The sequence below is a fragment of the Trifolium pratense genome, linkage group LG6 (genome assembly GCF_020283565.1).
Source record: "Trifolium pratense cultivar HEN17-A07 linkage group LG6, ARS_RC_1.1, whole genome shotgun sequence".
Lineage (NCBI taxonomy): Eukaryota > Viridiplantae > Streptophyta > Magnoliopsida > Fabales > Fabaceae > Trifolium > Trifolium pratense.
Genome location: NC_060064.1, coordinates 16,889,810 through 16,907,110, shown reverse-complemented (window position 1 = coordinate 16,907,110; position 17,301 = coordinate 16,889,810). Strand labels below are relative to the sequence as shown.

The 17,301-nt window shown below is 36.3% G+C and overlaps 1 protein-coding gene across 1 annotated transcript; it reads right to left on the bottom strand.

Moving 5' to 3' along the window:
* Nucleotides 1-2,659: 2,659 nt before the first annotated feature.
* On the bottom strand, nt 2,660-5,688 carry LOC123888391 (cytochrome P450 93A3-like). Its single transcript, XM_045937445.1, has 2 exons — nt 4,724-5,688; nt 2,660-3,422 (listed from the first exon to the last, which is right to left on the bottom strand). Exons 1-2 carry the CDS (start codon nt 5,618-5,620, stop codon nt 2,763-2,765), a joined length of 1,557 nt encoding a protein of 518 aa, XP_045793401.1. The 5' UTR covers nt 5,621-5,688; the 3' UTR covers nt 2,660-2,762.
* Nucleotides 5,689-17,301: the final 11,613 nt, after the last annotated feature.

Sequence of the window (17,301 nt, the reverse complement as noted above, 5' to 3'; positions counted from 1 at the left end):
TTTATAAGCTATTTTATCATAAACTAGCTTGACAAACTTATAATAATTACATGAATACAAAAAAAACTAAATAATAAAACATCATTAATTATACTTTGATTTCTTAATAGAACCAAAGTTTTGGGACAAAATTAAAAAGCTAAACTAGATCAAAGATTTAAGACATAGGAAGTATATAAATATCACAGCCTCGTAGAGTTAGTTGAAAATAGTATTGTCTCTTTACTTTCTAACAACTAGAACTTTGACCCATGCGGTGCATAGGTCTAATTAGGTGTAATATGTAACAATAAAAAATAAAATACAAAAATTCTAAGAGCATTTTCAATAAGAGTAGTATAGGGAATTTCATGGACTAATTATTCTATATTTGTTTATGTGCTTATTTTATATTTTATATATTTTTTAAATAATTTTTGAACCCCATCGTTTTGTTTACTTATTAAAAAAAATTGCTGATAACTAAAGGTTAAAAAATTGATGATAATTAAAGGTTAAAAAAAATAAATTAAAGATGTAATCAAGAACATAAACTTAAGTAGACATCCATAAATAAATAAATATTGTGATTAATTCCGCCGTTCAAATTTATTGAAAAACAGGGTTAACATATTAGGATTCATAAATTCTTTCATAATTGAAGCACATGTTTTAGCGGTTGAAAGGTTTTATTGTAAGTAAGAGATGCAGGTTCGATGACAAATCTGTATATTTTTAATATAAAGCTGCAATAAAAAGAAAGAGAAAATGAGGGGAAAAAAATTTGGTTTAGGGTTAGCTTATGTTAGCAAGCTTATAATATAAGAGATTATCGGTTTTTAATTGTTTAAATTGTGCAATGAAAATTGATGGTGCTTAATTGTCGTATGAAATCTTTCCTATGAAAGTTGATGGAGCTTAACACTTTGTGGACATAATTTAAATCACAATTGGTCTGCTAGTGCATATTATATCAATTGATCATCGGTTAATATTAAATCTGCAATATTAAAAACAAAATAATGAATGTGATTAGTGACATGACTATGGTTGTGTTTGGTTGTATTGCAAAAAAAATTGATTTAGTAGAATTGAGTTTTATAATAACTTTCCAAATTACACGTGATAATAACTTTCCAAATCTCACATGATAATTATTCTCTAAATTTATGATCCGGTAGAAAAAAAATCATTGATCAGGAAAGACATAAAAATATTTCGTGATGAATAATATAGTCAACAATAATTTTGATATGATATACTTTTAAAATTGATGGTGCTTATCAATTATTGCACATAATTTTAATCACAATTGGTATACTTGCCATAATGGTTGGAAATATTGGCTTGCATTGAAGGGTTGCGGGTTCGAATCCTAGTCAAGACAAAATTGTATTATTTTTTAATAAAAATTGCAAGATAAAATGGAGGGAAAACAGGGAAAACAAATTAGGGTTTAGAGTTTGCTTGTGTATACAAGCTTATAATATAAAAGATGGTATACTTGCCATAATGGTTGGAAATATTGGCTTGCATTGAAGGGTTGCGGGTTCGAATCCTAGTCAAGACAAAATTGTATTATTTTTTAATAAAAATTGCAAGATAAAATGGAGGGAAAACAGGGAAAACAAATTAGGGTTTAGAGTTTGCTTGTGTATACAAGCTTATAATATAAAAGATGGTATACTTGCCATAATGGTTGGAAATATTGGCTTGCATTGAAGGGTTGCGGGTTCGAATCCTAGTCAAGACAAAATTGTATTATTTTTTAATAAAAATTGCAAGATAAAATGGAGGGAAAACAGGGAAAACAAATTAGGGTTTAGAGTTTGCTTGTGTATACAAGCTTATAATATAAAAGATGGTATACTTGCCATAATGGTTGGAAATATTGGCTTGCATTGAAGGGTTGCGGGTTCGAATCCTAGTCAAGACAAAATTATATTATTTTTTAATAAAAATTGCAAGATAAAATGGAGGGAAAACAAATTAGGGTTTAGAGTTTGCTTGTGTATACAAGCTTATAATATAAAAGATAATGTTTTTTTTTTTCAAGCAACTTAGGGGATAGAAATTTCATATTTAAGTTTGAACTTCAGTCCTATATTTATAATATAATATCTCTATCAATTGAATTAAGACTACGATGACTACTTGTATAACATTTTTTTACTATCTTATATTTTTTGAAATATTACATCAACTAAAGTTTCAAATATTACATTTTTTATTGAAAACTATGTACTATGAAAGCATATGATATTAAAAAGAGTTTAAGATTACTCTTTTTTATTGAGAATTATGTACTATGAAAGCATACGATATTAAAAAGAGTTTAAAGTTTGATACATCAATGCATCATTTGGACAGGGTTTGGACATATTTTTTGGTTAGGTGCATCCTAGGAAAGCTTGGTATTAAAAAGAGTTTAAAAATTGATACATCATACATTATTATTGGGAAGTCTCTTGTTCTCTTATGATTTGTTATAGTTTCGGAAAATCATAATAAGAACGATCAAAACATTGGGCTCAAGTTGTTAATAAGTTTCTTTTAGAACGAATTATTTAGGAGAATTCAAGTTTAATTTCTGATGAAAATAATTTTTGACTAAATTTTACTTACCTCACGGCCGAACTCTGAATTACTATACTATTTCCCATGAAAACCAAAGGGATAATTAAAAAAAAACATAACAAGGATAGGAACCATCTAATATACTTCAATAATACAATTTAGTATCCTTACAAAAACAACATTATCTTATATAGAAAATGCTCTAATCACAAACAATTTTCAAAAGGATTAAAACAAGTAACAGGGTAACAAACTAACGGTTTAGCCAATCCTACAGAAAATGATGACCCTTCTTCCATATTAACCTTATCACCACCGTTAATTTTCCACTCAAAACATTGAATCAACGCACCAATTGTCACATGTATAACCCTTAATGCAAGTGATGAACCAGGACAACCCCTCCTACCAAACCCAAATGGAATATACCTAAAATCATCACCACCGTCCATTTTATTCACATCTTCATAATCATCTCCACCGTTGATCTCATCACCACTTACTAAAAATCTCTCAGGTATATACTCCTCAGGGTTGACCCATGATTTTGGGTCCCTCATGATTGCATACACATTGATTAGTGTCCTTGTATGAGCCTTTACATCGTAGCCGTTGATTTTGCAATCTTGATCTGATGATTGTCTAAGAGCAAAGGGTGCAGGTGGATGGAGTCTTAACACTTCTTTTACACAAGCTTGTAAGTAAGGCATTTTTGGAACGTCTGATTCTCTAATTAATCTAGTTGGTCCAACTACAGATTCAATCTCAGCCCTTAACTTATTTAATATTATTGGGTTGTTTATAATCTCTGCCATAGCCCATTGCATTGCCACTGAGGATGTGTCTGTTCCGGCAAGTAAAATGTCCTTTGCATTTGCACATATAAGCCAAAATAATCACATTAGCAAAAATTAATTTTGCATAATCAAGTTTATTTAAAATCACTTTAATCAAATGCTAACCCACATATTAGTATACAAATACATACTTTCTTGATAGAATTATAACAGCTAAATATATTTTAAACTCAGGTAAATTATTGTCTAATTGGCACTTACAAAATATTTCTTCGATATTTACTTCGCAAAAGTCTGAAATCGCCAATTTTAGTTCAACTATCATCTAACACCACAAACAGTTTATATATCTAATAAAATGTCATGTAGTTAATAAATGATTGTACAGATTTACATCGACCATGTGAATGTATCTAGTCATGTAAGAAATTCAATTTTTCTAATAAAACTGGCAAAAGATGGTGAGACTCGTCAAGTTGACCTATTTAACCGACCTCTTGTAGTGACGCTAGTTGAAATATGCATCAACCAACCTATTTTAATCTAAGTTGGTGATTTTGTCTATGTTTCTCTCTTAATTTTTTCACTCATCAAAATAATTTATTTTAATTATTAATCTTACATTAAAATTGAGAAATATTAAAGATAGAGAATTCGAGTTGGGATTCTCGCCCTTTTGTATTTTTTTTCTTTCATTTCTTCCATTATTATATAGTTTTGAAAATATAAATGTAAAAGTGTGACATTAAATGAATCGAAATCTCTTTTATACCCTCCAAAATATTAAAAACTTTTGTAATAGAACCAATGAAAATCATAGAAAATGGAAAGGATCCTTAGTCAATGAATAGAAAGACATTATAGAAAAATAGAAGGCAGAATAAAATGATCGAAACTGAGAATTCGTTCCCTTTTGATCCGCATCATAAACTTATTAAAAAAACTTGGAAGAGCATGTTGACATTTAAGTTGTTTTTTATGTGAGTTGAGATGTCAACCTACCTAATGATAAACATCTTTCATTTGTTTTTCTGGTTGGTGTGGCTAACTAAGGAATCTTTAACTCATTTCTCCAATTCAACATGCCCTTTATTTATAGGCAGGTTGATGGTATGGTGAAACTTATTGTAGGTTTTCTTGTTTTGTCACTTCTATCCAATAATATTTGTGACAGTCATATTTGTGTGACTCTATAAAATTTAATATCCAATAAATCCTATTTATCTACTCAATATAAGTGACTCTATAGAGGGATTCACACCAAAGGAAAAAAAACTTAAGAAATTTTTGTCATAGAAAATACTTATAATAAAGACCAAAACAAAAAGAAATGAGATAGTAAAAAATAATAGAAAAGAAAAACAACTTACTAGAAAAAAGGCCTTGATATCATTTCTTGTTAACCTAACTTCAGCATTTGGATTTCTATAAACTTCTAATAAGATATCCATCATGTCTCCTTCACGATCCTCATTATTTATTCTCTCTTCATGTTCCTTCAAAAAACTTTCCAAAATTTTGTCAAATTCACCAACTATTTTCCTAAGCTTTTTTCCATAACCAAACAAGTCCAATTTTCCCAAAGGCCCAAACACTTCACCCATACTCAATTTAGCTCCTACATGCATAAACTCCCTAACCAAACATCTAATAATATCTTTGTCAAATATAGTTGTTCCCATAGTCATAAGACACAAAATATTATTAGTATAAGTAGTCAAATCCAAACACAAATCCGTTGACTTATTTTCATTAGAAAAAATCACAAGATATTTCAAGAGATTCTCTAACTCTTGTTCTCTAATATGCATGAAACGACTAAGTTGTGAGCTAGAGAGTAATTTAGTAACACATAATTTTTTCATGAATCTCCAATAAGGACCATATGGGGCAGTAATGAAATAAGACCCTTTATATAAAAAATCATTAGAGGAACCAAATTGGGGTCGGTAACAAAAATTAAGGTCATGTGTTTTCATGACTTCTTTGGCTACTTGTGCATTGGAGACAATTATTGAAGTTGAGGCACCTAGATTGAGTTGAATTAGTGGACCATATTGGTTAGAAATTTTTTGGAATGATTTTGGTATGATTGAGCCTATAAGGTGAAGGTGGCCTATGATTGGTAATGATCTTGGGGTTGGTGGGGGTCTAAATTTGGAGGTGCAATTTGTGGTTTGTTTGTTTTTGATAATTAAAGTGAAAATTAGTAAAGCTAGAAAGGAGAATATGTAGAAGTGAACACTAAAAGCAGCATCAAAAGACATAGATTAATTTAGGGTTAGATGATTTGGTTCTTTCACTTTGAGAGTTGAGTTGAAAGCTTACAAGATGCAAAACATCTATTATATGATGTCTTACTTATATTGAATCAGCTGTTTTATTTTTAATTAAAAAAATTATAAACTGCTTAATCAAAAAATCATCCATGAAAAAATAGTTATTAGTATTGATGTGATGTGTCATTGTTATTAATTATATTTTTTCTTTCTTAAAGACTTCAAACAAACATGTCTTGTAAAATACATGTATAATTGTACTACAAATTTTCAATATGGACGATTATAAATATAAAATTTCTTGATGTGGATTTGATGAGACATATGGTTTTTCTTTTTGTTTTTCTTAGCCAGAGTTTTGCTTGTTCTACGTAGTACACTAGAGTATATTATTGTTTTATATTTTTTTTTTGTTTAGTTATTGTTTTATATTTGGAAACCACCATTTTGGTTCTTCAATATTCCTTGTTGTCATAGTAGCTTCTGATTCGTATAAAAATATAAAATAGTTTTTAACTCTTCAATCCGTTAGGTATATTAATTCTCGATGTTTATTTTTTATGTTAAGTTTACGAAAAAAGCCGATGTGTTAGTTTTTTGGGACAAATAATCATCATCTTGATTCTTAGATGGGAGAAAAGTGGAGATGGAAAGGGTGGGTGAGAGTAAGTAGTAGAGGTTTGATGAGTTTTAGCATTAGGATTGGGGGAGAGTTTTAAATTTTTTGGATTTTTTATTAAGATTCATGAATTTTAATGGTGATGATGAAAATTGATGAACAAAAGGATTGAAGATGATGATTCATTTTGGTTCTTGGTGTCACATTAGCAAGTTATTTGTCCTAAAGCAAGTTATTTGTCCTAAAAAATGACATATAAACTTTTTTTTTTGTGAGGTTAATGTCAAAAATAAATGTCGATGACTATATATTAACGAATTGAAGAGTCATAGACTATTTTGTATTATCATTATTATGTGAGTTAAGAACTACTATGGTAATGATATGCATATCCAAAAACTAAAACGGTTGTTTCTCCATTTTATAATCATGACAAAAATGCTAAGCTAAATGAGCCGGATCAAATAAAAATCAAAAACTCAGGATAACAAATATCCAGGGGCGGCTTGCACACATGTGCAAGGTGTGCGACGGCATCGGGCCTCAAAATTTTGAGGGCCTCAGCTCAAAATTTTGAGGTCCTATAATATTATTTATATATTATTTATACCTATAAAATATCAGATATTTATTAATAGATTAATTTTTAGGCCCTAAACTAATAGTTATATACTGTTAATGTTCATATAATATCATATGAGTATCAATAGATTAATTATCTATACCCGTAAATATAGTTTTAGTCCATTTTAATTTTTCCATAAAATTTAAACTTAGATTATGAGGTTCCTTTTTGACGTTATATACAAAGATAATTATTTTGTATTTCTTATCTCATTTGATTTGATGCAATTGATTTAATATTGATAATCTATATGTTTACAAGAATAAAAATGATTTTTTTTATATTATACGCAATTTAAATCGACAGTTTTTTTTATAAAAAAAATTAAATTTTTTATGTTAAAGGACCACTTTTATATTTTGCACAGGGCCTCCTAAAACCCGGAGACGCCCCTGCAAATATCAACATGCATAAGTGTTATAAAATCGAAAAGTGGCCATCATTTGATATTGAAATAATAAACTAAACATGCATAAGTGTTGGTAGTTTACTAATATTTTGTATTCTCTCCAATCATAAGCAACAAAAAAAATATTTTACATCATTTTAAAGTAGTTGATTTGTTAATTTTTCCAAAATAATTACAAAAGTAATTGTATTTTTAAATTGTCGACCTTTATGAGAATTTGTTCAATGAAAAAATCACTTGCAACTCTATTATAATTAAAGTTATAAAACATAAATTTATTAAATAAATATATTGAAGTTATTAATGTAAAAAAAAAATACTAGCTAGTAAGAAGAAGAAGAAGAAGAAGAAGAAGAAGAAGAAGAAGAAGAAGAAGAAGAAGAAGAAGAAGAAGAAGAAGAAGAAGAAGAAGAAGAAGAAGAAGAAGAAGAAGAAGAAGAAGAAGAGAGGAGGGGGTAGGGTGCAACAACATTCGATTTTTCTTCGCCGCAGCGCAACACCGGCACTTGGATGCAGCCTCACAATCCTGTTTTCACAGTTTATGCTGCTCTCATTTCGTTCACCGCTACTACGAGAATCACTTTTGCTTTCTTTTTTCTCTGGCTACTAAGATGAGGGGGAAGAGAAAAATGAAACAATATATTTAATATGCTTCCATTAGTATTATAAAAAATAAATTATTATGCTTCCATTAGTTTAACATTATTGGCTAAAAATAGTAGTATTAGGCATGGTCACTAACTAGTATTCACTGTTCTTTCAAAAAAACGTATTCACTATTACTCCAAAATAAATTATCACCACGTGGAGGAAGCACCTCACTAATAAATTCACTATTAAGCACAAGTTGAGTATGTAATAATTAATAATTTAGAGATCGATATATTATATGAAATTAGAACACACTTACTTGATAATCATAATCACAAACCATCGTTACCGGAAGCGCACCAATATCGAAAACATCGATATACTAGACAAGGTCTTCCTCTGCCTGATCACATGCTCCAGTCTTTGAGGTCTTTGATGGGGAAGACAACAAATGAGTTTACTGTGTTTGTACGTGACGGCAAAGGGGACCTAGCCAATCTTATATAAGATCACAACCCTAGTACCACCCATCATGGACTCTAGAGTTGGGCCTACACTTTGTTTCTACACAAATCAGAATTAGTGTTCAAGCCTATTATTATTGATCACAATTATCGGGCTTAAGCATCATCAAATGGATCACAACAACATCAACCCGTTTTTATTAAAACCAAAACTCACAATTGATTGCAGCCCACATAATATTGGAAAATATTCTAACATTCTCCCACTTGGGCAAAATCAATTGTATATTTTTAATTTGAGAAAACATTTTGAAAACAACTCTTGGGTTGATAACATATTTTAACGTGGCCACAATGATCCCAAGATGCAACATCTAATTAAGACTCCATCCAACAAAAGTTAAATGATATCGAATCATAGCGGTAATTATATCATTATCAATACAACACCTTCCATGGTTACAAATACCACCAAACTTCGTCGACTAGTCATTTATGTAGAGTGTAGCGAGAAAATGATATGTTTGTGATCTCAACCATACTATCATTTTCTTCGTCAGTCCTCAATTTCTCTCAAATGCATTAAAGCCAGAGAAATTCAATGGTCCATAAGATACCACAAGTCCAAGCTCCCAAATGATGTTGACTACTGCAGTATAATGATCTAATCAACATCGAGCTCCAATATTTTAGACATAATTTCTCTCAAATGCATCAAAGCCAGAGAAATTACATGGTTCTTAAGATACCATAATGCCTCAGCTCCAAAATAGTGTTGATCACCGGCTAAGTGATCCCAACAACACTGAGCTTAATTGATTTATTTATGTTTACACATAATGCCTCAGCTCCAAAATAGTGTTGATCACCGGCATAGTGATCCCAACAACACTGAGCTATAATATTTATTTATATAATGCCTCAGCTCCAAAATAGTGTTGATCACCGGCATAGTGATCCCAACAACACTGAGCTCAAATATTTTTATATTTCAAATTTATAAAAGGAGTTAATATAAAATTCAAACTCCCACTAATCAAGCATATCAAAAGAATATAAGTTATCTCCCACTAATCAAGTGGTATATTAAAACTCCCACTTATCCAAACGTTCCTTCACAACTTTTAAAGAAAACTCCAATACTTGCTTCCATTTCTTATAATTTTTAAGATGTTCAACATTTCAATGGAAACATTTATGAGTGGAGAAATCCATTTTGTAGTATTATCATAAGAGGCCAATATAATAGTACAATCACCTTTGGGCAGAATGTACAAACTAAGGTCAAATCCTCAATCAAAACCTCAGATGAGTTAATCAATGAGTATGTATTGAACTTTGAAAGTTGTCACCTTTGGGCTGGCAAATTCCTCCGTTCAATGCATTCTCCAATAACTTCATCTCAAATTAATTTTTTATTCGTAACATATAATAATCACCTTTGGGCAGAAAATTACATGTTATAATTAAAACCATTCCTCAAACTACAAAGAAAATTCCATCAATTGATATAAGCGGTCCCACTTTGATGGTAACGGCCTATACCAATGCACGAAATCTCTTGCATAGGAATCAATAATTAAAAGTTTTCACATATAATTATATGTCTTTAGTTGGGGAGAGAGATCATTACTATGAAACAGTCAACTCATAAGAGATCATTACTGTGAAACAGTCAACTCAATATAATAAATACATAATTTATGCAGCGGAAAAATTAGAGACTTCAATTTTAAATCAATTGAGGATATAAAACAAATAGTCCCGAACTTTAATAAATATCATAGGACATGAAAATTCTCAATGTAAGTCTCTATAAATATTTATAAATAGTTGACATGTAGAACTCTCCCACTTGATAGAGAATTATAGTTGAATTACCAATCCAAAAGTGTTAAAATATTTAAACAAATATTCAACTATTTTCTCTATCACACAATTGACATGTCAAATAATTTCACACAAATTTATATTTTTTTCAGAATAGAACTCTCAAAATATTAAACTTGAAATACTCCCACTCAATAGAGTAAAATTTAAAAATTTGAGTATACAAAGTGAAATCAATTAATCGTTATATAAAGAGTTTCTAATTTAGAATATTCTGAAAAAACAATAAAACTTTAGTATATAATTGCACATTTATTATTTCAAAAGAATTCGATAATATCTTAAAAGAATTTCTCCTAATGTGCAATTATATAATAAGTCACAACATGAAAAATAATTGCACAACTAACCTTCAAGAGTGTGACTTACATCCTTGCAAATAGAGTCAATGAACTTTGATGATTCAAGAGTACCATGAAGTCTTTTACGGTGTCATCTCAAACAGTTCACAAATCAACAATAAATTGTTATATCATAATAAAAGACTCTAATAATAATTGGCACAAGTTATCTAAACAAGAAAGTGCAAGGATGATGGTTTTCAATTGCCTTAATAATTGTTCAAAATTATTATCAGACAATTTAATACAAAAGTATTAATACTTAATAGGCACATGATCAAACAAAACATTAAGGTATAGGGAGACTTTTGTTTGTCACTAACAAGTTCCAGGAAGCACTGGATACTACATATATAACATGATGAAGCTTGAAATCTGATCTCTAAAATCTAAAGAAATCATGAATCAAATAGCTAGCTCTATCTCAAGTTGTATATCATAGAAGGTCAAGTCCATTCACAAATAAAGATCATATCAGGATGAAATTATGCAATATAAATAGTTAAACACAGAATGCATATATCATCACACATAACAACCGAAAAATTAGAATTTGAATGCAAGTATCATCGCATAAAAGTCACCTCCTATGAAACAGAACAAGCCATAATGGAAGTATTCATGTGCTGTAATTTTCAATCCATTAAATCCACAAGAGTACGAGAAGAATACTTTCTTTCAATTTGAAGATGGAGGAAAACATAACAAACTCACCCCATCAATGGATCAAATTCAAATCAAGTAAAACAAAATTCAAAGTTCTTATTTTCATATCTTGTTATAATTATGAATCCACATTATCAGTAAAACTTTATTTCCACATAAGGAACTTATATAAGTGACCAAGTTCAAATAAAATAGTAATAACCACCGACAAAATATGGATCCTACCTGTGATTTATAAAAGAAATTTGTACCGGTCATGAAATAAGGAAACAATTACTAATTTGTCAAAATCAAAATAAGTAATCGACCGATATAATCTCAAGGAACAAATCAAACAAACATGTATCAAAGAAAATTATTTGCAGAGAGAACAATCTCAAGGAAAAAATGTGAGATACTTCAATCCAAGTTGAGAAATTTAAAATAGAAAGTTTCTGGTTCAAAAGGTGTGGGATGCTATACTGTTATTTACAGAGAATAATCTCAAATAAAATATATGAGATACTAATATTGAAGAACAAAATCCTCAACAAGAATAAAATTGTAGCAATAGCCAAAATCAATTTGAATTTGAGCCAGAAAATCCCACTGCTGGAAAATTGTTAACATGACAGATCAATTGCATAAAAGCATCGACAGTATATCATGACATAGCAAAACATATAGTCAGATTTCAAAGCAGTATATCAATGAACACATTACAATCATAATTCACGTCAATATGGATATGTTTTCAACAACTTGTATCAATTTAGTCTAGCAAAAACTTGATTATCGATAAAGTGCATATAATGGCACTGCCACATGTGCATACCAGACAATGGAAAATCGTAGCATAAAAAGGAAAAATAAATCATATTAAGTTTTCATGTATGAAAAACCGAAGACCATCAATAAGGAGTGTATCTATTATGAGTGAATTATTGAATTTCAATTCACATAGGAAAACTTGGCTTTAAAAATCAACCAAATAAAATTCAATTGAATTTCAATCCATGAACGGCTGTTCAAAAATAAAGACAGTTCGCAATATTGCGATTCATCAAAATAAATTAATAAACCCTTATAGATGGCCAAAACCTTGAATTAAATTAATCCCAAACTTATTGATTGATGAATTTTAATAACGGTAGTGTTCTGGACTGGGCCAAGAGCTGGCCCAATCACTTATGCCCGACATTTGGGGCATGGCCCAATAAGGGGATACTTCCCCGACACGTCAGCCAATGACGTGTCTTGCTCGATATAACGGATTAGCTCCACGCTAATCACGTGCTCGGCTATCCGTGCACGCCGACTCATTCAGCCTTAGCTTAACAGCTAAGCAGCACGTTTAACACGTGCTCCATCGACCAACCGTATCCGTCACGGAGTCATCCATTACCCGCCAATAGCGGAACGACTCCAAACCAGGATAGAGGCAAATAACTGCCTTCCCCTACGATACAGGGACTATCCTGGCAGTTGGGCCTATTGGGCCGGTTATCCAAGCCCAATAGACCAACCTTTGGCCCAGCGCTGGGGGCACTATATAAGCTCTCCTAGACAGGAGAGCCAGGTATTCTAAACCATTCTACACTTTCTTTCTCTCTCTTCTTTTGTATCTCTCTGTTCACTTTGCTGACTTAGGCATCGGAGCACCTGCAGGTACAAACCCCCCCTTCGGTGTGGACGCTCGCTCAACGGACCGGCCATCAATCTATTCTGATCACCAGGTACGATCAGTGGCGCCGTCTGTGGGGACTGAGTTCCTCCCCTTCTTTAATCTTTCCTAAAGAAACAAAGATCAAAACCGATTCCATTCTTCAACAACTTTCATCATGGCTAGTTCATCACAGCAACTCAACACCGACGCCGGCGACGACAACGTGCTCAACGTTCCATCCTCTCCGCCGCCGCAGCATAACACCGTCCTATCACCGGTGCGTGACGATACCACCGTGACACGCGGCCCAGAAACCGACTCCCGCGACGGACGGGAGGCCTCACTCTCTTCCGATGAAGAAGACGTCGAGATCCTAACCGATCGTCGAATGGGCAAACGCCCACAATTGAAACAAGAAGCTCCGGCAAACAACGCCGAACAGCCCGCCGTCTTGGCCAACTCTGAGGTCGCAGCCTTGATCGCTGCCCTCAAACAAACAACGGAGGCCATGCAGGCTCAAAATCGTCGACTAGACGAGCAGAGCGAAAGAATCGCCGCGCTGGAGAAAAGCCGGCGTCGCAGAAAGACCAACTCTCCCCCGCGGAGACACCAGGCTACTCCTTCCCCTCCTCGACCGGCGGCCGTCAAACATCGACGCCCCGAATTAGAGAGGGTCGAAGTTACTCCTCGGAAGAGGGACCGTACTCCTCCACATCGCGAGGGTAGGCTCTCCCCGGGCAAGAAAGGAAAACACGAAGCCCCGCGCCGCCATTCACCTCAAGGGTTGGCGAACATGGCCAAGCATGGCGCGACGGGCAGCTACCGTCCTCGCAAATCTCGCAGTCCAACGCCCATGCCCGGCGACTATTCTCCCCGGTCTTCCGAGGACCATTCTCCCAACGGGAGCGACGAGGGCGATCCCCGATGCCCTCTTTCCAGAGACATCTTAAAGAAACATATTCCAAAGGGTTTCGAGAGACCTCCTACGCTCCCCGCGTATGATGGATTGACCGACCCTGACGATCACATAGCCAATGTCAACGCGAACCTGGATTTCAGGAACATTAGCGGTGCCATTAGGTGCAGACTGTTCCCAACCACGCTGAGAAAGGGAGCAATGGCACGGTACCAAAGCCTGCCCCCTCAATCCATCCATTCATGGAGGGATCTTACTGAACAGTTTTCCAGACACTTCACTGCTTCCCGCAAGCACCCAAAGACTGTGCATGCCTTGGAGGCCATATACCAAGCTGAAGACGAAACTCTCCGCAACTTCGTCGAGAGATTCAACAAAGAGGCTGTGCAGGTCGAAACGACCGACGACATGAAGAAATACTTGCTGCAGAGGGGCCTTCGCCCGGGCAGCGATTTTGCCAAAGCTGTGGGCATAGAAAAGCCACCCACCTGGGACGACCTCCTCCTAAAAGCTCAAAAGTACATCGACTACGAGGAGGTCCAGGCAGCTGATGTCGCTCGCCTTGCCCGACCTGGAAGCAGCCACCCTGCCCGCGAGTCCACCCACAGGAACGATGACAGGGGAAGCGACCGGGGACATGATAGAGGCGGCGATCGGGGCGGCGAGAGGGGCAGAGACAGAAGACGGGGCGACAGGCGCGAATCTCGTGGCCCTCCAAGCACATTCGCCACATACACCCCCCTCATCAAGTCACGGGGAGAAATATTTGCTGAAGTTCACATCTCTGAGTTTAACAGAGCGAATGTAAAACAACCTAAACCGACTCCCCTGAAGCCCGGCCAAGACAAGAATAGGTATTGCAGATACCACAAGAGTTACGGTCACAGGACCGACGATTGCATCCAGCTGAAGGATGCTATCGAAATATTAATAAGAAACGGACAGTTACGAGAGTTCGTGAAGAGAAACAATGACCCTCGACCAGAGGCCGCGGAGACTCGCGCCGTCGAGGAGGTAGTTCCCCCACCAGCCGGGCAGAGTGGCACCAAACAAATTGCCATGAGCATCTCCCGGCCAGAAGACTTTGCTATCCCCAGCGGTTTTGGGGACACCCATACTAGTCCTACGCTTACCACGGGGGACTACTTCACAGACTCACTCATCATATCCGGCGGTCACATGGACAAGCACACCGTCGGATCAATAAAAAGAAAATTCGAGGATCTCATCAACACGTCCTCGAATATGAACGCCACGCTGGACAAGGCGAAGGGGCGATCAATGCCTTTAGCCTTCTATCGAGAAGAGCTGCCCGGTGGAACAGCCAACTTCCAAATTCCCCTCCTCGTCCGGGCAGACATGGCCAACATGGACGTTCGTCGGGTCCTCATCGATCCGGGGAGCTCTTGCGACATCATGTACGCCAGTTTGTTCAGGACCTTACAGCTAGACGAGACACACCTCACCCCATACATGGGCTCAGACCTCACAGGATTCAATGGAGCAACTACTAGGCCTTGGGGTTATGTCGACCTGATCGTCACCTTTGGCTCCGAAGAGACTGCTAAGTCGATCAGGGTGAAATTCTTGGTCGTGGACTGCCCCTGCCTCTACCAGTGCATCATCGGCAGGACGGCCATAGCAGACCTGATGGCTGTCCCCTCCACCGCCCACCTGAAAATGAAATATTACACTCATAAGGGGCAGGTTGCTACTTTGCACGGGGACATCGAAGCCGCGAGGAGGTGCTTTGACGCAGCATCCAAAGGCAACAACTTCATTGGCAAAGCTCCTGAAGCAAAGAAGCCAAAGCCTTCCTCGGAAACACCACCAAAGCCATCCCCGGAAGCACCACCAAGTCTGCCCGGTCCAAGTGTGAGCTCTGTTGATCTTGACAGCCGCACCTCCAAGAAAGAGCATAAGGAGGAGAAAAAGCTGAGGAAGGAGGAGAAGGAGGACGACGAGGCGAGCAAAGAGCATTATCGCCCCATTCCAGATGGAGACTTCGAGATAGTCCAGTTTGGCGAGGATCCAGAAAAAGGAGTCAAGATTGGGACAGGGCTCCCCGAATTGGCGAGGAAGCAGCTGAAAGCCTGCCTTAGAGAAAATGCTGATTTATTCGCATGGCACGCTGCCGACATGCCCGGGCTGGATCCAAACATCGCTTGTCATCAACTTACTGTCGACCCACTTGCTAGTGCTGTAGTGCAACGTAGGCGTAGGCAGTCTCCCGAAAAAGCGGAGGCTGCTGAAAAAGCTGTAAAAGACCTCCTAGAGGCAAATTTTATTTCTGAAGCCAGATACACTACCTGGTTGTCAAACGTTGTACTAGTTAAAAAATCTAATGGAAAATGGCGCATGTGTGTTGACTATACCGATCTCAATAGGGCTTGCCCTAAAGATTCCTATCCTTTACCTTGCATTGATAAATTGGTCGATAATTCTTCTGGCTTTAAATTATTGTCTTTTATGGATGCATATTCAGGATACAACCAAATCCCAATGGCTGTGGCCGACAGGGGAAAAACAGCTTTCATGACCGAGTCGGGCAACTATTACTACAACGTAATGCCCTTCGGTCTAAAAAACGCTGGTGCTACATACCAGCGGATGATGAACAAAGTATTCCGGGCAGAAATTGGCGACATGCTCGAAGTCTACATGGACGACATGATCGTAAAATCCCACGAGGAAATCGACCATACCGCCCACCTACGTAAGGTCTTCGAGCAGGCCAGAAAACACAACATGCGATTCAACCCAGAAAAGTGCACCTTCGGGGTACGAGCAGGAAAGTTCCTCGGATTCTACCTAACAGAACGAGGAATCGAAGCCAACCCCGACAAATGTCGTGCCTTTACGGAGCTCCCAACTCCGAGCAACAAAAAATCCATACAAACCTTGAACGGAATGCTGACCTCATTGTCTCGCTTCGTAGCAAAATCTGCTCAACACGCATTACCACTTTTCAAATTACTAAGGAAAGAAGCTGTGTTCGAATGGACGGACGAGTGCGAGCAGGCCCTCCAACACCTTAAGAAGGCCCTGTCCGAACCCCCAGTCCTCTCGCGCCCGGATGTCGAGGAAGTGTTATACATCTACCTCTCCGTCGCATCCGAGGCCGTCAGCGCAGCCCTTGTCCGCGAAACAACGGAAGGACAAAAACCAGTGTACTTCACGAGCAAGGCTCTACAGGGGCCCGAACTCAGATATACACAAATCGAAAAGGTGGCCCTCGCCTTGATCAACGCAGCAAGAAGACTACGTCACTACTTCCTAGCACACACAATCATAGTACGAACCGACCAACCCATCAAATCATTGCTTGGTCGACCAGACATGGCGGGCAGGATGCTCAAATGGTCCCTCGAGCTTTCCGAATTCGACATTCGTTATGAAAGCAGGAAAGCGCTAAAATCACAAGTCCTAGCAGACTTTGTGGCCGAAATGACGAGTCCAGACTCCTCGACAAGCGAGGCAGACAAATGGACAATATTCGTCGA

Bases quoted from the DNA above. Each gene is read 5' to 3' on its own strand.
- LOC123888391 (XM_045937445.1), bottom strand. From the start codon at position 5,620: ATGTCTTTTGATGCTGCTTTTAGTGTTCACTTCTACATATTCTCCTTT. The intron at 3,423-4,723 runs GTAAGTTGTTTT...GCAAATGCAAAG, and splicing joins ATATCAAGGCCTTTTTTCTA to GACATTTTACTTGCCGGAAC.